Source organism: Zootoca vivipara, chromosome 16, assembly GCF_965207765.1.
Source record: "Zootoca vivipara chromosome 16, rZooViv2.hap1.1, whole genome shotgun sequence".
NCBI classification, from domain to species: domain Eukaryota; kingdom Metazoa; phylum Chordata; class Lepidosauria; order Squamata; family Lacertidae; genus Zootoca; species Zootoca vivipara.
In genome coordinates, this window is record NC_142599.1 from 31,801,460 (window position 1) to 31,820,801 (window position 19,342).

Sequence of the window (19,342 nt, forward strand, 5' to 3'; positions counted from 1 at the left end):
CTCTCCTTGAGAATTTAAAGTTAACATTTACATTTGTAGCCCCACCCACTTCTGCTTCTGGCCCCACCTACCCCTGGCATGTGGCCTCCGGAAAGTTACTTAGAAAGGAAATTGGCCCTTGGTCTGAAAAATGGAAGACTTCCTTGTTTGGTAGCTCGCTTGCTCAGAGGGACAGTGTGTGTGTGATCAAAAGACTCATTCGGATCTCGGCACATGAAGCTGAGATACGATTTTCACAACATGAGAAAAACATTTCATAAATGTTTTTCCTCTCTTGCCAGCTGCCTCAACCAAACATTGAGTGGGAAGTGGTGAAAGACAAGAGGGCCCGGCTACAGGTTCTGGAGACCTCTCAGCCGCGAAGCACCAAGGCCAGGCCCCAGATGCAGAGGAGGACAACGGCCAGCTCACAAGGCAGGGAAGAAAACGAGACGCTTGCCTTTGGGCAGCAGAGCAGGGCAGGAATCGCCACCAGGTCCAAGGCACCAACCATGAAGAAGGCCAACTCTTCTAATTCACAAGCAGGAGCCCTCCAAAAGTGGGCCAAGGTATATTAGAGAATCCCAAAGCATGGTTTGCCTCCAGATGCTCCAACATACCCCATATATTCCCACTAAACTGCTTTAATCTGCGGAACAGGCACTTCACAAGTTCCATATAATGGTCATTCTGCCCTGGCAAGGAAACAATCCTTTTAGTGTGGCAGTGCCTACTCTCCCGAACTTCCTGCTGATTGATAGTTGGCAAGCACCTTTGTCGTATTGTATTCGGTGCCTGCTTAAAACTTTTTATTGTTTTTTTTGGGCACATCTAAACATTCCGCACAAAGACAAGCCCACCGTTCCACACAAAGGACCCCAGGGCAAGAACTGACACAATGGCGAGGCAATGCAATTAAAAATAAAACTGAAACAGATTTAGAAACATCTACAAAGCAGTCTTTAGCAAAATCTAAAAATGTGCAGAACAGTCGCAGGCTCCCACAGTTGATAATTTCAAGGTTGCCAGAAACTGTTATGCACATTTGTTTTGAAACTTAGGGGTTTTATCTATATTTTGGTAAATTTTAAGTCTACTTCTTTTTAAAGTTTGATTGTGTTGATGTTTTCTTCTGAATATTTCATATTGTTTTATGCAAACCACTTAGGGTTTCTTGCTGATTAAGCAGTATACAAATCCAGTTAAATAAAAAAAAATTAACATGGAGGCAAAAACACACAAAGTTTGAAATGTATGAGATAGTTGCTTTCTCAGTGGGGTGACAGAGGGCACCCCCAGACTCACTATTTTTGGGTGAAATTCAGTCACCTACCAGCAAATTCTGGCTGTGTAATTCTAGTTGTTTTGGAGCGCTTGTGCAACAAACCCACTTCCTCAAAAGATCTGACTTTTGGCAACAAGGAAAGCAATAGTGAAAATGCAGTGGGAAATGTGTGGGATTACATTTGCTTTGACGCACTATCAAACCTCTCTGCAAACAAATCAGAATGAATGCTCATTCAATGAAGGTGCATAAATAACTCAGTGGTAGAGCCTCAGCCCAGTATATCTAAAGAAGCGTCTCCACCCCCATCGTTCAGCCTGGACACTGAGGTCCAGCTCCAAGGGCCTTCTGGCAGTTCCCTCACTGCGAGAAGTGATGCTACAGGGAACCAGGCAGAGGGCCTTCTTGGTAGTGGCACCCGCCCTGTGGAATGCCCTCCCATCGGAGGTCAAGGAAATAAACAACTACACTTCTTTTAGAAGACATCTCAAGGCAGCCCTATTTAGGGAAGTTTTTAATATTTGATGTTTTATCATGTTTTTAATATGGCGGTTCCCTCACTGCGAGAAGCAAAGCTACAGTGAACCAGGCAGAGGGCCTTTTCAGTAGTGGCGCCTGCCCTGTGGAATGCCCTCCCATCGGAGGTCAAGGAAATAAACAACTACCTGACATTTAAAGGTAAAGGGACCCCTGACCATTAGGTCCAGTCGTGACCGACTCTGGGGTTGCGCGCTCATCTCGCATTATTGGCCAAGGGAGCCGGCGTATAGCTTCCAGGTCATGTGGCCAGCATGACAAAGCAGCTTCTGGCAAACCAGAGCAGCACATGGAAACGCCGTTTACCTTCCCGCTGTAAAGGTAAAGGTAAAGGGGCCCCTGACCATCAGGTCCAGTCGTGTCCGACTCTGGGGTTGCGGCGCTCGTCTCGCTCTACAGGCCGAGGGAGCCGGTGTTTGTCTGCAGACAGCTTCCGGGTCATGTGGCCAGCATGACAAAGCCGCTTCTGGCGAACCAGAGCAGCGCACGGAAACGCCGTTTACCTTCCCGCCGGAGCGGTCCCTATTTATCTACTTGCACTTTTGATGTGCTTTCAAACTGCTAGGTTGGCAGGAGCTGGGACCGAGTAACAGGAGCTCACCCCGTCGCAGGGATTCGAACCGCTGACCTTCTGATCAGCAAGCCCTAGACTCTATGGTTTAACCCACAGCGCCACCTGGGTCCCCCTTCCCGCTGTAGCGGTTCCTATTTATCTACTTGCATTTTTGACGTGCTTTCAAACTGCTAGGTTGGCAGGAGCTGGGACCAAGCAACGGGAGCTCACCCCGTCACAGGGATTCGAACCGCCGACCTTCTGATCAGCAAGCCCTAGGCTCAGTGGTTTAACCACAGCGCCACCTGGAAAACACCTAAAGGCAGCCCTGTTTAGGGAAGTTTTTAATCTGTGATATTTTAATGTATTTTGGTATTTGTTGGAAGCCGCCCAGAGTGGCGGGGGAAACCCAGCCAGATGGGCGGGGTATAAATAATAATAATAATAATAATAATAATAATAATAATAATAATAATTCTGTAGGGAGCCGCCCAGAGTGGCTGGGGAAACTCATCCAGATGGGCAGGGTATAAATAAATTATTATTATTATTATTATTATTATTATTATTATTATTATTATTTTCAGTCCCCAGTAGATCCATGTAGAGCTGGGAGACATTACCTGTCTGAAACACTGATAGTGGGGTAGGAGAGCTGGAAAAAATGCCAATATATTTATTTCACATCTGGCAACCCATGCGCCCTTCGGTTTCAGATAGTGCATAGGGAGACGGGGTCTAAAAAGCCCAGGACACAAATTTCCATGGTCCTCCAGCAGCTTTAGCATCTCATTTACCAAAAGTAATTTATTTAGCGTTAACTCTAAAAGTGTATACTCGATTCTGACCAAACTAAGCCTCCTAGAGCAAAATGTACATTGGGCTTAGTTTGGAGAAGGCACTAAATAATGTCCTTCTTCCTCTCAACCCCTTTTGTCTTCTCAGCGTCTCCCGTATCGGTCTGTTCTCTGTTTCCTTCTCCTCTTGCTTCTCCTGGGCTTTGCTTGCTGGTTCGCATGGGAACACGGAAACCCTGGCTCCTTCCTGGGGCTGGTGGGGTACAAAGCATGGAGATGGAGCAGCTTCCCGAAACTGTGGAATGCAGTGGAAGAGTGCAGTAGTCAGTGCAGGCAAGTAAGGGGCATGCGCATGTAAGGGCTACCAGCTATTCTTTTTATTATTAATTCAATTTAGGTACCACCTTTAATCCGAAGATCCCAGGGTGCGGTGTACAGCATTAAAAGCAGAACAATTAACAAGGAGATTACACGCATTTCATAACACAAATGTTGTAGACAATTTTGTTGACATATGGCAGCCTTTTATGAAACACTTTACTGATAATCCTGAAGAACGACAACTACCGAAATAACAGGCTGGACTTTGGCAAACTTAACTAGATTGATCTGTCCTGAAGGGAGGAGAGGGGCAGGGGTTTTTTTGTATCCTTCTCTCTTTCTCTTTTGTAACTGTTATGTATTAGAAATCAATAAAACTATATTTAAAAAGGAAACATTGAAAAAAGGGGGAAAGGGCTTTCAGCTGGGGAGGTTATAGTCCGGGGGGGAGGGAACCAGGGCAGAGCCTTGCCCTCCAAGCCTCTCGGTCTGGCCCTTGGCACTTTTCCCAGGCCGCACCCCTCTCACCATAGCATGGCATGTGGGATGGAAGAGCAGTTATTTAGCCTTCACCTGCTCCACTCTCTTCTTCTTGGCTTTAGCCTGGTGTTGGTGGAGAGCATCCCGTCCACTTTGGATTATGAAACGCTGACTCCTCACCATCCAAGCATCTACCAGTCTTGGGTGGACCTCCTGGATGGCGCCAACAGCAGTGTGGAGATAGCAGCTTTCTACTTCACCCTACGAGACTCCGATGTTCACGTGGAGGATCCCTCTTCGAAGCAGGTCAGTCGCTAGGATGGGACAATCTCGGTTCCAGTTTTTCTGTTTCTCATTTTCCCAAGCTTCAGTTCTGTACATTTCCACATCTGTTTGCTTTTTTTTTAAGCCACGTGAAAATCAATCAGCATTTTACTGTGTGAGATTTTGCCTAATGCACACATTTTTGCAAACAGTTTCTCCCAACAGAATGCATTTTGTATGTTATTTTCTCTTATAGATCCATTGTTATGCACCCTTTACCCCAGAACACATACAGTATTTTTTGCACATATTACTTGATTTGAAAACTGCATGGCAAAATTTGGAGAACTATGTGTTTTTGTAATGCAGTTTGTGTCGTAATAATAATAATAATAATAATAATAATAATAATAATAATAATAATAATAATAAATTATTTATACCCCGCCCATCTGGCTGGGCTTCCCCAGCCACCCTGGGCGGCTTCCAACAGAAAAATAAAACACAGTAATCTATTAAACATTAAAAGCCTCCCTGAACAGGGCTGCCTTCAGATGTCTTCTAAAAGTCCGGTAGTTGTTTTCCTCTTTGACATCTGTTGGGAGGGCGTTCCACAGGGCGTTGTTGTGTGATATAGCTAGATATGCCTTTAAAAGCAAGGTGAATCCAATTTATCCCTCATATTGTTAGTCTTTGGAGCTAGTGCTTGAGAGGTAGAACTGTGCAAAGGATGCATGCAATCTTTAGAGAGAAAATTATGCATCTTTACTAAATTAGGTAGGGCAGAGATTTTCAACCTTTTTTTGAGTCCACAGTTCCTTTGACACCATTGACCTGCAGAGCTTATAGGCAGGACTGCTGCAATAGACAGCTGTGCAAACCTTTGGGAGGCAGACACAGGCACTCCTGGGGTTCCGTAATTGAAAAGTATTGTCTCAACACATAACCTTACAGAGAGGTTGAAGTTTTAATCTATTTTTTGTACCAGTAATATTCCCCCCAAAGGGAGGTGCACCGTTCCTGGAGGTACTGCAATACCAGGTCGATGCATGGAGTGGATGGAGCAAGCCCCTATTCCATCTCCCAGCTCCAAAAATCCATTTAATATATAGTCCTCAAATAGAGGACATATCAGATATTAAACTGATAAGAACAGATACTACACTTGATCTTAGCCAAAAGGCCGAGAAGCGATACCAACCTGGACAAAAATTGCATGGGTCTCCTTTCCCAATACCTTTTGAAGTGTCGGTGGGTACTTGGCGCTGCAAAGCTCTCACCACCCCATCAGAATCAGCACCGTTTCCAATTCCACAAAATATGCTCTGATAATGTTTCTGCTTCTGTTGTCCAGCTAAGCAGCCTCTTGATGGGCAGTTTAATCTCAAAAATAGTGAATTCTGTTGACCTTGCTAATTTCTCAGCTGTCTGCCCGTTTGCTAGATGGCCATTGGTGTGCAATCTACATAAACCCGCCCATTTACCTGTTAGGTGCTGCGTAACTGTTAACTCGCTGCACACCAGCAGAGGTCGCAAAGGTTTCCCTTTGATAGCTTGCTGTTCATTCGAGTGAACAGCCTTGTCGTGGCGAAGGGGCTTAAATAACTTAGAGAAGTTATGTTTTGACCAAACGTGATCCACCTGGAGAAGGAATTGGCAAGCCACTCCAGTATCCCTGCCAAGAAAACTCTATGGACAAAGACAACAGGCATATAAAAGTTATGACGCTGGAAGATGAGCCCCTCAGGTCGGAAGGCGTCCAACATGCTACTGAGGAAGAGCGGAGGACAAGTACAAGTAGATTCAGAGCTGATGAAGCGGCTGGGCCAAAGCCGAAAGGTCGCTCAGTTGCGGATATGCCTGGAAGCGAAAGGAAAGTCCGATGCTGTAAAGAAAAATATTGCATAGGAACCTGGAATGTAAGAACCATGAATAATGGTAAGCTGGATGTGGTGAAAAATGAGATGGCAAGAATAAATATTGACATCCTGGGCATCAGTGAACTAAAATGGAAGGGAATGGGTGAATTCAGTTCGGGTGACTATCATATCTACTACTGTGGGCAAGAATCCCGTAGAACAGGGGTGTCAAACTCAAATTCATCGGGGGCCGCATCAGCAGTTTGGTCACCCTCAAAGGGCCGGTTGTGTCTGTAGGACTATGTGTCCACTCTTTATTATCATAAATTATTGTCACTGCATTCAATTATTACTGTTTTTTGTAATAATGTAAGCTCATTCCCGCCCCCATGCGGATCACATTCCTGCGTCGTGGCGCGTGTGTGGGAGGGGATGTAAACGAGGGAAATTTGAACAAAAGGAGGGGATCGACGGCTTCCGGGGGGGGGGGCTCAACTAAACCTTCGGCAGGAAGGAGAAAGCCACTGCTGGGATTAAAAACCTGCAGATGGAAAGAGGGCTTCCCTCTCCCGCCCTGCGCACACCCAAACCCCGCTAGGCAGGATGCCACACGCTGCAACCCACCCCATGCTTTGGAGAGGGGCAGGAACATGCGGTGCAGCGCCAACTCCCTGCTTTGCTTTTGCATCCTCCCTCCTCAGCGCCAGAGTCCCTTCCCCTCGCGCTGAGGGAGGGCAGCGGATTTCCCGAGGAGGAAGGCGGCGGCAGCCCCAGCGGACGTGCATCTTCGCCTCTGAGCTGCTCTTCCCCCCACCCGTGCTGTTGTCGTCTTCGCCGCCACCTCTCCCTACCGGGACTGCAGGCAGAGGAGGCTTGAAAACCTCCCCGCCCCCCAAAAAAATTTCCCCTCCCACCTACTCAAATCGTGAGGCGACTCCATCTAGAGCCCTACATCGCGAGGGGCTGAGAGGAGGCGGTGGCAGAGCGGGAAGAGCAGGAACCCGTGCCATCGTCGCCTCCTCACCCCCGGCCGCCCCCCGGGGAGCAGCTCCGCCGGAACTGAGAAGCCAAAGGGTGGCTCGGGGGTGGGGGGCAGAGCAAAAGCCAGGCACCCTCCCGAGTGTCTATGAGGAGAAAACGGGGGAAGAGGAAAGAGAAACCCGGCTCCATCAAGAGAGCGACTATTGCGCTTCGCCTACTTCCGCCTCAGGCTCACTCCGCGTCCCTTTCGCCCGCTCGCTCGCCCACCTCCCGGATGCAGCCGAGGAGAGGAAGGGAAGCGGCGGGCGGTGGCTCCCCAGTGCCGCCTCACTCGCTCTCGGAGACAACAGCAAAGCCCGCCAAAAAAAAATCCAGCGCTGCTCCGTCCCGGCACCAACTTTGCCGGCGGCGCCTGTAGGGCTTTCCTACCTCCTCAGCGGGCTTCCTCCTCCTCCTGCATCTCACTTCCCCGCCTGGCCGTCAGTGCGGCTCCAGCGCCCCGGCCTCCGCCTGCAGCCCTGCCCCCGGTTTTGACCCTCGGCCAATCGCAGGCTCCAGAACTACTGTCAGCGGTTATTGTCGGCGGCGGCTACGCGGGCCACATGACGAGGTCTGGCGGGCCGGATTAGACCCCCGGGCCTTGTGTTTGACACCCGTGCTGTAGAAGAAATGGAGTGGCCCTCATAGTCAAAAAAAGAGTGGCAAAAGCTGTAATGGGATGCAATCTCAAAAATGACAGAATGATCTCGATACGAATCCAAGGCAGACCTTTTAACATCACAGTAATCCAAGTTTATGCGCCAACTACCGGTGCTGAAGAAAGTGAAATTGACCAGTTCTATGAAGACTTACAACACCTTCTAGAAATGACACCAAAGAAGGATGTTCTTCTCATTACAGGGGATTGGAATGCTAAAGTAGGGAATCAAGAGATAAAAGGAACAACTGGCAAGTTTGGCCTTGGAGTTCAAAATGAAGCAGGGCAAAGGCTAATAGAGTTCTGTCAAGAGAACAAGCTGGTCATCACAAACACTCTTTTCCAACAACACAAGAGACGACTCTACACATGGATATCACCAAATGGGCAGCATCGAAATCAGATTGATTATATTCTCTGCAGCCAAAGATGGAGAAGCTCTATACAGTCAGCAAAAACAAGACCTGGAGCTGACTGTAACTCAGATCATCAGCTTCTTATAGCAAAATTCCAGCTTAAACTGAAGAAAGTAGGAAAAACCACTGGGCCAGTAAGATACAATCTAAATCAAATCCCTTATGAATACACAGTGGAAGTGAGGAACAGGTTTAAGGATTTAGATTTGGTGGACAGAATGCCTGAAGAACTATGGATGGAGGCTCGTAACATTATACAGGAGGCAGCAACGAAAACCATCCCAAGGAAAAGGAAATGCAAGAAAGCAAAATGGCTGTCCAACGAGGCCTTACAAATAGCGGAGGAGAGGAGGCAAGCAAAATGCAAGGGAGATAGGGAAAGATACAGGAAACTGAATGCAGATTTCCAAAAAATAGCAAGGAGAGACAAGAGGGTCTTCTTAAATGAGCAATGCAAAGAAATAGAGGAAAACAATAGAATGGGGAAAACCAGAGATCTGTTCCAGAAAATTGGAGATATGAAAGGAACATTTCGTACAAAGATTACCATAATCAAGGACAAAAGTGGTAAGGACTTAACAGAAGCAGAAGACATCAAGAAGAGGTGGCAGGAATACACAGAGGAATTATACCAGAAAGATATGGAGGTCTCGTACACCTCAGGTAGTGTGGTTGCTGACCTTGAGCCAGACATCTTGGAGAGTGAAGTCAAATGGGCCTTAGAAAGCATTGCTAATAACAAGGCCAGTGGAAGTGATGATATTCCAGCTGAACTATTTAAAATTTTAAAAGATGATGCTGTTAAGGTGCTACACCCAATATGCCAGCAAGTTTGGAAAACTCAGCAATGGCCAGAGGATTGGAGAAGATCAGTCTACATCCCAATTCCAAAGAAGGGCAGTGCCAAAGAATGCTCCAACTACCGCACAATTGCGCTCATTTCACACGCTAGCAAGGGACCCAGGTGGCACTGTGGTTAAACCACTGAGCCTAGGGCTTGCTGATCAGAAGGTCGGCGGTTCGAATCCCTGTGAGGGGGTGAGCTCCCGTTGCTCGGTCCCAGCTCCTGCCAACCTAGCAGTTCGAAAGCACGTCAAAATGCAAGTAGATAAATAGGAACCGCTACAGCGGGAAGGTAAACGGTGTTTCCATGCGCTGCTCTGGTTCGCCAGAAGCGGCTTTGTCATGCTGGCCACATGACCTGGAAGCTATACACCGGCTCCCTCGGCCAATAATGCGAGATGAGCGCGCAACCCCAGAGTCGGTCACGACTGGACCTAATGGTCAGGGGTCCCTTTACCTTTACCTTACCGCACAATTGCGCTCATTTCACACGCTAGCAAGGTTATGCTTAAAATTCTACAAGGCAGGCTTAGGCAGTATGTGGACCGAGAACTCCCAGAAGTGAAGCTGGATTTCAAAGGGGCAGAGGAACCAGAGACCAAATAGCAAACATGCGCTGGATTATGGAGAAAGCTAGAGAGTTCCAGAAAAACGTCTACTTCTGCTTCATTGACTATGCAAAAGCCTTTGACTGTGTCGACCACAGCAAACTATGGCAAGTTCTTAAAGAAATGGGAGTGCCTGATCACCTCATCTGTCTCCTGAGAAATCTCTATGTGGGACAAGAAGCTACAGTTAGAACTGGATATGGAACAACTGATTGGTTCAAAATTGGGAAAGGAGTACGGCAAGGTTGTATATTGTCTCCCTGCTTATTTAACTTATATGCAGAATTCATCATGCGAAAGGCTGGACTAGATGAATCCCAAGCCGGAATTAAGATTGCCGGAAGAAATATCAACAACCTCAGATATGCAGATGACACAACCTTGATGGCAGAAAGTGAGGAGGAATTAAAGAACCTTTTAATGAGGGTGAAAGAGGAGAGCACAAAATATGGTCTGAAGCTCAACATCAAAAAAACCAAGATCATGGCCACTGGTCCCATCACCTCCTGGCAAATAGAAGGGGAAGAAATGGAGGCAGTGAGAGATTTTACTTTCTTGGGCTCCTTGATCACTGCAGATGGTGACAGCAGTCACGAAATTAAAAGACGCCTGCTTCTTGGGAGAAAAGCAATGACAAACCTAGACAGCATCTTAAAAAGCAGAGACATCACCTTGCCGACAAAGGTCCGTATAGTTAAAGCTATGGTTTTCCCAGTAGTGATGTATGGAAGTGAGAGCTGGTCCATAAAGAAGGCTGATCGCCGAAGAATTGATGCTTTTGAATTATGGTGCTGGAGGAGACTCTTGAGAGTCCCATGGACTGCAAGAAGATCAAACCTATCCATTCTGAAGGAAATCAGCCCTGAGTGCTCACTGGAAGGACAGATCGTGAAGCTGAGGCTCCAATACTTTGGCCACCTCATGAGAAGAGAAGAATCCTTGGAAAAGACCTTGATGTTGGGAAAGATTGAGGGCACTAGGAGAAGGGGACGACAGAGGACGAGATGGTTGGACAGTGTTCTCGAAGCTACGAACATGAGTTTGACCAAACTGCGGGAGGCAGTGGAAGACAGGAGTGCCTGGTGTGCTATGGTCCATGGGGTCACGAAGAGTCGGACACGACTAAACAACAACAGTGAATTCTGTTGACCTTGCTAATTTCTCAGCCGTCTGCCCGTTTGCTAGATGGCCATTGGTGTGCAATCTACATAAACCTGCCCATTTACCTGTTAGGTGCTGCGTAACTGTTAACTCGCTGCACACCAGCAGAGGTTGCAAAGGTTTCCCTTTGATAGCTTGCTGTTCATTCGAGAGAGCATCCTGCAAAAACAACTGTGCAAGCTGAGCAAAGCAGTGCTGCAGAATAAATTTCCCCCTTAAAATATTGAAATGCTGTAAAAGGAATTCTTGGCATGTAATAACTGCAGAACATCTATCTGGTTCTGCAGACCCTTTGAAGCTATTTCCTAGCAGAGCCAGATCCTTTTAAGTTTACCTGAAGATTTACTTGCTTCTGCCCTTTCAGCTTTGATTTGAGCATGAAATGTACGTACAACTTTGTCATGAGTGTTTAATACCATCCTTTTACTGTCTTTCCTTAATTACTGGTAATTAATTTGCAGGTATCTCTGGTCCCCAAATTAACTCCCTTTGCTTCACGCACATAGAAATGAACCCGCAAATCTATTTGAGATGGAGATGTGAGCATCTCTAGGTTCCATGCATAGCAATAGTAAGCGTCTGGTTGTGCTTGTCTTTCTTGCAGGGCAAGGCGGTGTTTGAGTCGCTGCGGGCCTTGCCTTCTCGCGGGGTGAAGCTCAGCATCGCTGTGAACAGCCCCCAGCTTTCCACATATGACACGGATGAATTGGCCCACCACGGTAAGGTGTCATGTAGAGCAGGGTTTTTTGTACTACCTGGAAGCCTTTCAACATCCAACTGTTAGCCAACTAAGGCTGTTGTATGTGTTATACCAATAAAGCACATTCTTTCCCTTAAAGAATTCTGGGCAAGTTGTTAAGGGTTTTATGAAGGGTTTATTCATAAAAAAAGGAAGGGAAAAAGGAATGGGGAATCAGACTAAATTGAAGGCCAGGCGGAATAACTCTGTCTTACAGGCCCTGTGGAAGGAGATCAGGTACCGCAGGGCCCTAGTCTCATGGGAGAGAGCATTCTACCAGGTCGGTGCCATCACCGAAAAGGCCCTGGCACTTGTGGAGGATAATCTGGCTTCTTTAGGACATGGGACCCTTAAGCTGTTATTATTTGTGTACCTTAGATCAGAAGGCAGAAAGGGGACAGGCATCCAGGAGAAAGGACTTTGGCAATCCCACCCACCATTGAACCAAGTGTCTTTTTACTATATGCGATTTTGGCTTTCGGCGCGATCCCCAGAGCCCCCATGTAAATTGTGGGCTTACTGTACTTTGAATATGTTTTATGTTGCAGTTTGGGGTGTACGTGTGCATATAGTGTATATATACAGACCTGGAAGAAGGGTCCCTCCCAAGGGCCATCTGGCAGAGTCCCCTCTCTCTCTGGCCTTCCTGATAGCCCATTAGCTTCCCCAGTGCTTTTCTTCTGGGGGGGAAGGTGCCGGTACTTCATACCCTTGAGTACCCACAGAAAAAAGCGCTGACTTCCCTTTGTCTTTGGTTAATGGCTGATCTCCCAGGTGATTTCCTGAACACGGGAAGCTGGTGGGGCCTGTATTTTAATGCTTTGCTAAATCTGAAAGGGAGAGAAGCTAGATTCACAAGCGTGAAGGCTAGAAGCTTGCTGAATTCTGAACACTCAGTTCTGCCCTTGGTGGCAGAATATACATAGACTTAGGATCCATGTGGTCTGTAATGGCATTGGCTCAGTGGGTTTGCTTTTGGGAACTGGAGTAACATAGGGACTGAGCTACACATGAAATAGTCCATTGTTCGAATCTCACCTCTGCACCTGTCTCCCTCGTCTTCAGCCTTGTATCTTCAGTATGGGAGTAATATGGGGTTGCAATGAAGGGGGCAGAGGCAAATCCAGGGCGAGATAATTCCAAAGGCTCAGTGGTAGAGCATCTGCTTTGCATGCAGAAGGTCCTAGGTTCAATCCCCAGCGTCTCCAGGTATCGAGATGCCTGGGAGAGTCACCTTGCCTAAAATCCCAGTAAGCTGCTGCTGGTTAGTGTACACACTGCTGAGTTAGGTGGACCAGTGTCATGATATGGTATAATGCACCATTCCTATACACCAGTGTGGTGTAATAATAATAATAATAATAATAATAATAATAATAATAATAATAATGTATTATTTATACCCTGCTCATCTGGCTGGGTTTCCCCAGCCACTCTGGGCAGCTTCCAACAGAAAAATAAATAAAATAATCAATTAGACATTAAAAGCATCCCTAAACAGGGCTGCCTTCAGATGTCTTCTAAAATTCTGGTAGCTGTTTTTCTCTTTGACATCTGATGGGAGGGCGTTCCACAGGGCTGGCACCACTACCGAGAAGGCCCTCTGCCTGGTTCCCTATAACTTGACTTCTCGCAACGAGGGAACCACCAGAAGGCTCTCGGTACTGGACCTTAGTGTCCGGGCAGAACGATGGAGGTGGAGACGCTCCTTAGTGTAGTGGTTAAGAGCGGTGGACTCGTAATCTGGTGAACCGGGTTCGCTTCCCCGCTCCTCCACATGCAGCTGCTGGGTGACCTTGGGCTAGTCACACTTCTCTGAAGTCTCTCAGCCTCACTCACCTCACAGTGTTTGTTGTGGGGGAAGAAGGGAAAGGAGATTGTTAGCCACTTTGATACTCCTTAAGGGGAGTGAAAGGTGGGATATCAAGTCCCAACTCCTCCTCCTCCTCCTCCTCCTCCTCCTCCTCCTCCTCCTCCTCTTCTTCTTCTTCTTCTTCTTCTTCTTCTTCTTCTTCTTCTTCTTCTTCTTCTTCTTCTTCTAATGCAACCTTGTAGGGCTGTCATAAGGATTACAAAAAGCTGAATGCACGTTACACACCATATAAGCGATGACAACACAAAGGCCTCTTAACATCATTAGGATCATTCCAATGAGGAAATAGAAGGTGGGTCAGCATTAAATTCTTGCCCCTTCCTCCCGCAGGTGCAGATGTGCGGTACGTGGACATGAAGAACCTGACCGGAGGCATACTGCACACCAAGATATGGGTGGTGGATCGGAAGCACATCTTTGTGGGCAGTGCCAACATGGACTGGCGCTCCCTCACTCAGGTACCTCTGGGCGTCATGGGTGGAACAGGTTCAAGAGCATGGGCAAGGGGACGGCTGCGCATTAGAAACATCTGAGGATGTGCTCTGGGGATTGTCAACGGGGTGGAGACTCTCACAACCCACAAAACAGTTGTCAGAGTCAAGCACTCTGTTGGGCCCACGCTTTTGTCCGTCGGACCTGGGGGGGGAGGGCTTTCTTGGTAGCAGTGGCAGCCATCAGCAGTTCCTGGCAACGCTGGGGGTGCTTCAAGACCCCCAGGAGATATGGACCCAGTTCTGTGCAACTCTCTCCTAGCTGAGATCAGGCAGGTCCTTTCTCCCTGTTGAACTTCAGGCGCTTGGTGAAAAGACTTTTTAAACAAAAACAAAACAAAAAACAACTCTCCGCAGGCATTAGAAATACATATTCTGATTTCATTTTTTATTGTATCAGTTTCACAAATTTATATACTGTACCACTCGATTGTCATAAAACCTCAAAGCCGTTAACAAAAATAAGAAAAGAATAAAATCATCAGTACAAAACAGCTAATAACAACAATTAAAAAACATTTAGAAAATGAAAATTAACTTTCTAAATGTCTGGATAGACTTGCCTAAACCAAAATATATTTTAGCAAGTGCCGAAAAGGGGACAGTGAAGGTGTCTGCCTTATAGTTAGGTTTAACTGATTCTTTGTTGTATGGTTTGTTAATTAATTTGAGAGACTGCGGTGTCATATAGTACATCAATCATTGAAATATAACAACCATGATTATAATGATACAACATTTTAAATTGATACAATGCCCCAGAGCAATACTGTGCCAGGGGCATTGTGGGTAATTAAAATGGCCACTGGAATCAGCTGCGTGGTACTTCACAGAGCATCAGTCCACGGAGGGGCAATTTAAAGAGGCAGCTGTCTGTGAAGAGCCCCGCCTGATTTCTAGTGCTGATGCTGGCTCAGCAGTTCATAGAGCATTTTTGCCAAACAGGTGCAGGTCGATACAACTTGAGAAAATCAGAAATGTTCAAGGTGCGACGCGGGGCTGGTGAGGGGTGTACCCTGAGGGCCAGACAGAGGGGCCATGTTTTGTCCTTAAGCCCAAGTCTCCCCATACCTCAGGGCTGAGACAGTCAGTCAAATCTCCCAAGGCCCTGCTCACCTTGTTCCTTCTATCTTACAGGTTAAAGAGCTGGGTGCCGTGCTGTACAACTGCAGCTGCCTAGCTAGGGACCTACACCGAATCTTTGCCATATACCGCATTCTGGGGAAAGACGGGGCCTCCATCCCGCCCAAGTGGCCAGCGGACCTGGCTGCCGAGTCTGGCCTGACTGATCCCCTGAAGCTGCAGTTGAATGGCACCAGCGGTCAGCTGTATCTGTCCGTAAGTTGGGCCGGGGTGGGGAATATTTTTTGGCCCACGGGCGGCATTTCCACACTGGTTGGATGACAGGTGTGACGCTTCCCTTTGCACAGTAGGCTACATTCCGGCCTATCGGGGATGCCAGGTCCCTCAGTCTTACTGGCATACACCCACAAAGTAGCTGTGTCTCTGTTTCTTTCTTCTTTTTCTGCTACCAATTATCCCCAAATGCTTGGAAACTTCCTAGTAAGTTATTTGCTGGTCTTTGACCGTATTAAAGTTTACTTACTTACTTACTTGCTTACTTACTCCTAGTAAGTTAGCCTTGGAACTGTTAGCACTGGCAGAGGAAGGGGGGCAGGGGGAGCGTACCGCCCCCGGCACCATCGGGGAGGGGGGTACCATCGCCACTGCCTTCCCCCGGACATGCGGCGCGCAGCCCCCCACCACGCCAGGCACCATGCCCCTGTGGGGCGGTGTGCCACACCCCCCAGAATGCGCGCCAGCCATTCCCCCGCCTGCTGTCTGCCCCCGGTCCCGGAGCATGCAACTTCGCCATTGGCTGTCAGAGACAGGATGAACCTGAACTGGGTTTATTCAGTTGGAAGCCTCTGCTTCTAACACAAACCTCCAGGAAGCTTTTCCCCTCAAGCAAAATTTCCTGATCCTCCACGCCAGCCAATTACTTCCACACCTCCCCTTTCCAACTGCCTCTTTTTACAGTTAAAAGTCAGTCAGAGGTTAGAATTACTTACATTATTGCATTTACACTCCACCTCTCCACCAAGGAGCCGGAGGCAGCGTGCATGGTTTTATCCTCACAATTTCCCTCTGAGAGGTAAGGTTAGGCCGAGAGGCACTGACTGGCTCAAGTTATTCCAGTGAATTTCATGGCTGAGGGTTGGATTTGAACCCATGTCTCCCGGGTCTTATTTGGACAACTCTAACCATTACACCACACCACCAGGTGAGAGTATTACGAGAATAACAACTCCCTGTCCATTTTCTCCACACCACGTATCATTTTAACACTTCTGCCATGTTCTGCTGTCCCTTACTTGATTTTCCCTGAACTAAATAGCCTCAAGTGCTGTATGTTGCTCAACCCCCTTGATTTGCCCTCTCCTCCTCTTTTGCCCCCTTCCGAGCTCTCTGATTTTGTGGTTCCAGAGTTCTCCACCGGCCCTCTGCTCCTCAGGCAGAACCTCTGATCTCACCGCCATTTTGAGCACCATCGAGGATGCAGAAGACTTTGTCTACATTGCTGTGATGGACTATGAGCCCGAGTGCACATTCTGCAAACCAAAGAGGTAGGACAAAGAGGGACCAAACAAGTGATAAAAGGGGAAGGGGCCATAGCTCAGTGGCGGAGCATCTGCTTTTAATGCAGAATGCCACAGATTCATAGAACTGTAGAGATGGAAGGGACCCTGAGGATCATCTAGTCCAACCCCCTGCAATGCAGGAATACGCAGCTGTCCCATATTTCTGTGATGAAATGAGCTATCCAGTTGATAATATCTCCAGGGAGGCTGGGAGCACCCCCCTGCCTGAAAACCTGCAGAGCTGCTACCAGTCAGTGTAGACAATACTGAGCTAGATGGACCAGTTTGGTCTGACCCCTTATAAGGCATCTTCCTGTTTTCCTAAAGCTAAAGTTGGCCGTGCCCATTCACTTCAATGGATCTACTCCGAGTGGAACTTGCACTGGACACAAGCTTTAGAGTGGCGTATATCTGCTCTGGAATTCAGATGTCAATGGTGAATTGTCAGGACTGTGTTCACACATCATTCATCTAAAGCCCATTCTCTGTCCTCCAAAAATCCTGGGAACTGTAGATTGTTAAAGGTTCTGGAAATTGTAGCTCTCTATGGAGTAAACTACAGTTTACAAGGTATTCTTTGGGGGGGGGGATCATGGGCTTTCAATGTATGGTGCGTATGCAGCCTTAGCCACTTTGTAGGGACACCACCAGCTTTGAGTTTACGGGGACTAAAGGACTCCCCGTTCCCTATATAATAACGCTGTTGTGCTTGGCCCGGCACTCCCAGGTTCTGGCCGGTGATTGATGACGCTCTGCGCACTGCGGCCTGCGAAAGACGGGTGAAGGTGCGTCTCCTCATCAGCTGCTGGAAACACTCGCATCCCGCCATGTTCATCTTCCTGGAATCACTGAGAGTCCTCAGCTACGAACCTCTGCATTGCCCCATTGAAGTGGTGAGTCTCGGAACCAGAGAGAGAACAAGCAGACATGCCTGCTTGGAGGCATGCTGTTTGGCACCCTAAGGTGCTCCCTCCACTGTCAGAGCTGGCAAGCTTGCAAATGACAGTGGCTGGGAATGCAAGAGCGGAGAGTTGATGTTGGACTCAGCTCTTGCTTGTGAGCTTCCTACAGGCATCTGGTCAGCCGCTGTGAGAACTAGCGTGCAATAAAAAGGTTGCCTGGAGGAGCCCTGGGGAAGGTCCTAGTCCAAAGCTCTAACCCAGAGTTTCCCAAACAGCTGGGTTTCCAGCTGTTTTTGGACTACAGTTCCCATCATCCCTGACCACTGGTCCTGCTAGCTAGAGATGATGGGAGTTGTAGTCTAGCAACAGCAGGAGCCCCAAGTTTGTTGAAATTCTGTTCTAACCGCTACACCGCAATGGGCTCCACTCTGTTAATGGTGTTAATCAGGATCAGAAAGCTGCAGGTTTCCAATTCAGAATCTGGAGTGTCAGAATTATAGGAATGTAGAACTTGGGAAGTGAAGGTTTGAACTCAAGTCTCTTGGGCTTAGCCCAATGTTCTAACCTCTACACTAGGCGTAGGAACCTTTAGCCCTCCAGATGCTGCTGAACTACAACTCCCATCATTCCTGGCAAATTGGCCTTGTTTGCTGGAACTGATGGGCATTGTAGTTCAGCAGCATCTAAAGGCTCAAAAGGCTCCCTGCACTTGCCCTGCACCAAACAGTACCTACCCAATTAGGCCAGTTTGCAAAGAAGCTAACAGGCCTTACCTTTGGCTCTAGGGAGGGTGCAGAATCAGAGGAGGCATCTCCCACTAGTAGTAGTAGTAGGCAACATTTTTCTCCTTTCAGAAACTCTTTGTCGTTCCCTCGGAGGGAGAGCAGCCACCGATCCCTTATGCGCATGTCAATCACAACAAGTACATGGTGACCGACAGAATCGCCTACATTGGTATGTAGACCTTGTCTGCGTTTTATGGCTCTGTCCCTAACAGTTCCGTGATGGGGTTAGCCAGGGCTTCCGCTTAGATGTCCTTTGAAGTCCCTTCCGACTGTGATGATTCTAAGCTAGTACAGTGGTACCTCGGTTTTCGAATGTCTCCATTGATGAACGTTTCGGAACGGCGAAAACCCGGAAGTAAATGCTTCCGTTCTTGAACGCGCCTCGGAAATCAAACGGCTTCCACTGCGTATTTCTCAAATTTCTCCATGAAATTTGCAGACTGCCCTTTGCGCCTCGGTTTTCGAACGTTTCAGAGCTCGAACGTTCCAGAACGGATTACGTTCGAGAACCAAGGTACCACTGTATCTATTTTGCTCTGGGGGCAGGACAGGGATGGGATGGAGACTCTCACCTTAGCGCCACAAAATGCAAAGATGCATTTGGCATAATGTGAAGTTTGATCCTCCTTCTGTGGCACAGACTGGGTTGCTCTGCTGTTCTGCCTCTCTGGACCCCCATCCTTGCCTGTCTTTTGCCCTTCTCTGCTTCCCTGAGTAGGAGGAAGTCAAAGGGGCAGTTTTAGAAGGTCCCCTTCCATGTCCGAGAGTTTAAAGGTGCCTTTGGTGGCAAACTGTTGCTGTACTTCAAGGCTGTGGAAGCTGAGACCTGTGGGCCCCAATGTCCACTGTTATTATGCATTAGATTTATTTGTTCTTCCCAAGAGTCTCCAATCATTACTATTATTATTGTTTATTACATTTGTATACCACTACTTATCAAACCTTTATTAGGCACTTTACAAATAAAACCATAAAAGAGAAAATCACATAAAATAGCCTTGAAATATATATAAAAAAGGCAGCAGTTGGCTACATAGACTGATTGTATATGTATATACTGTATATATATATATATGTAGAATCTGTGGTTTTCCCTGTTTTTTTTTAAGTATTTATTAAAATACATTAT

The 19,342-nt window shown here is 47.5% G+C and overlaps 1 protein-coding gene and 1 non-coding gene across 4 annotated transcripts in view; one reads left to right on the plus strand and one right to left on the minus strand.

Annotated features, from left to right (window-relative positions):
• The window catches only part of LOC118076301 (5'-3' exonuclease PLD3), a 29,416-nt gene that overhangs the window by 6,917 nt on the left and 3,157 nt on the right, over positions 1-19,342 (plus strand). For 2 of the 3 annotated variants that reach the window (XM_088659964.1, XM_035098955.3), the window contains 9 exons: positions 282-548; positions 3,300-3,484; positions 4,075-4,258; positions 11,386-11,500; positions 13,724-13,851; positions 15,022-15,222; positions 16,372-16,511; positions 17,254-17,419; positions 18,283-18,382. In XM_088659964.1, the coding sequence (XP_088516090.1) occupies positions 282-548; positions 3,300-3,484; positions 4,075-4,258; positions 11,386-11,500; positions 13,724-13,851; positions 15,022-15,222; positions 16,372-16,511; positions 17,254-17,419; positions 18,283-18,382 (1,486 nt within the window). The remainder of the gene's footprint in view (positions 1-281; positions 549-3,299; positions 3,485-4,074; positions 4,259-11,385; positions 11,501-13,723; positions 13,852-15,021; positions 15,223-16,371; positions 16,512-17,253; positions 17,420-18,282; positions 18,383-19,342) is intronic. The other variant, XM_088659965.1, reaches the window with a different exon arrangement.
• Positions 5,221-5,411, minus strand: LOC118076609 (U2 spliceosomal RNA). The gene has a single exon (XR_004691517.1). It is a non-coding gene; the product is annotated as a U2 spliceosomal RNA (small nuclear RNA).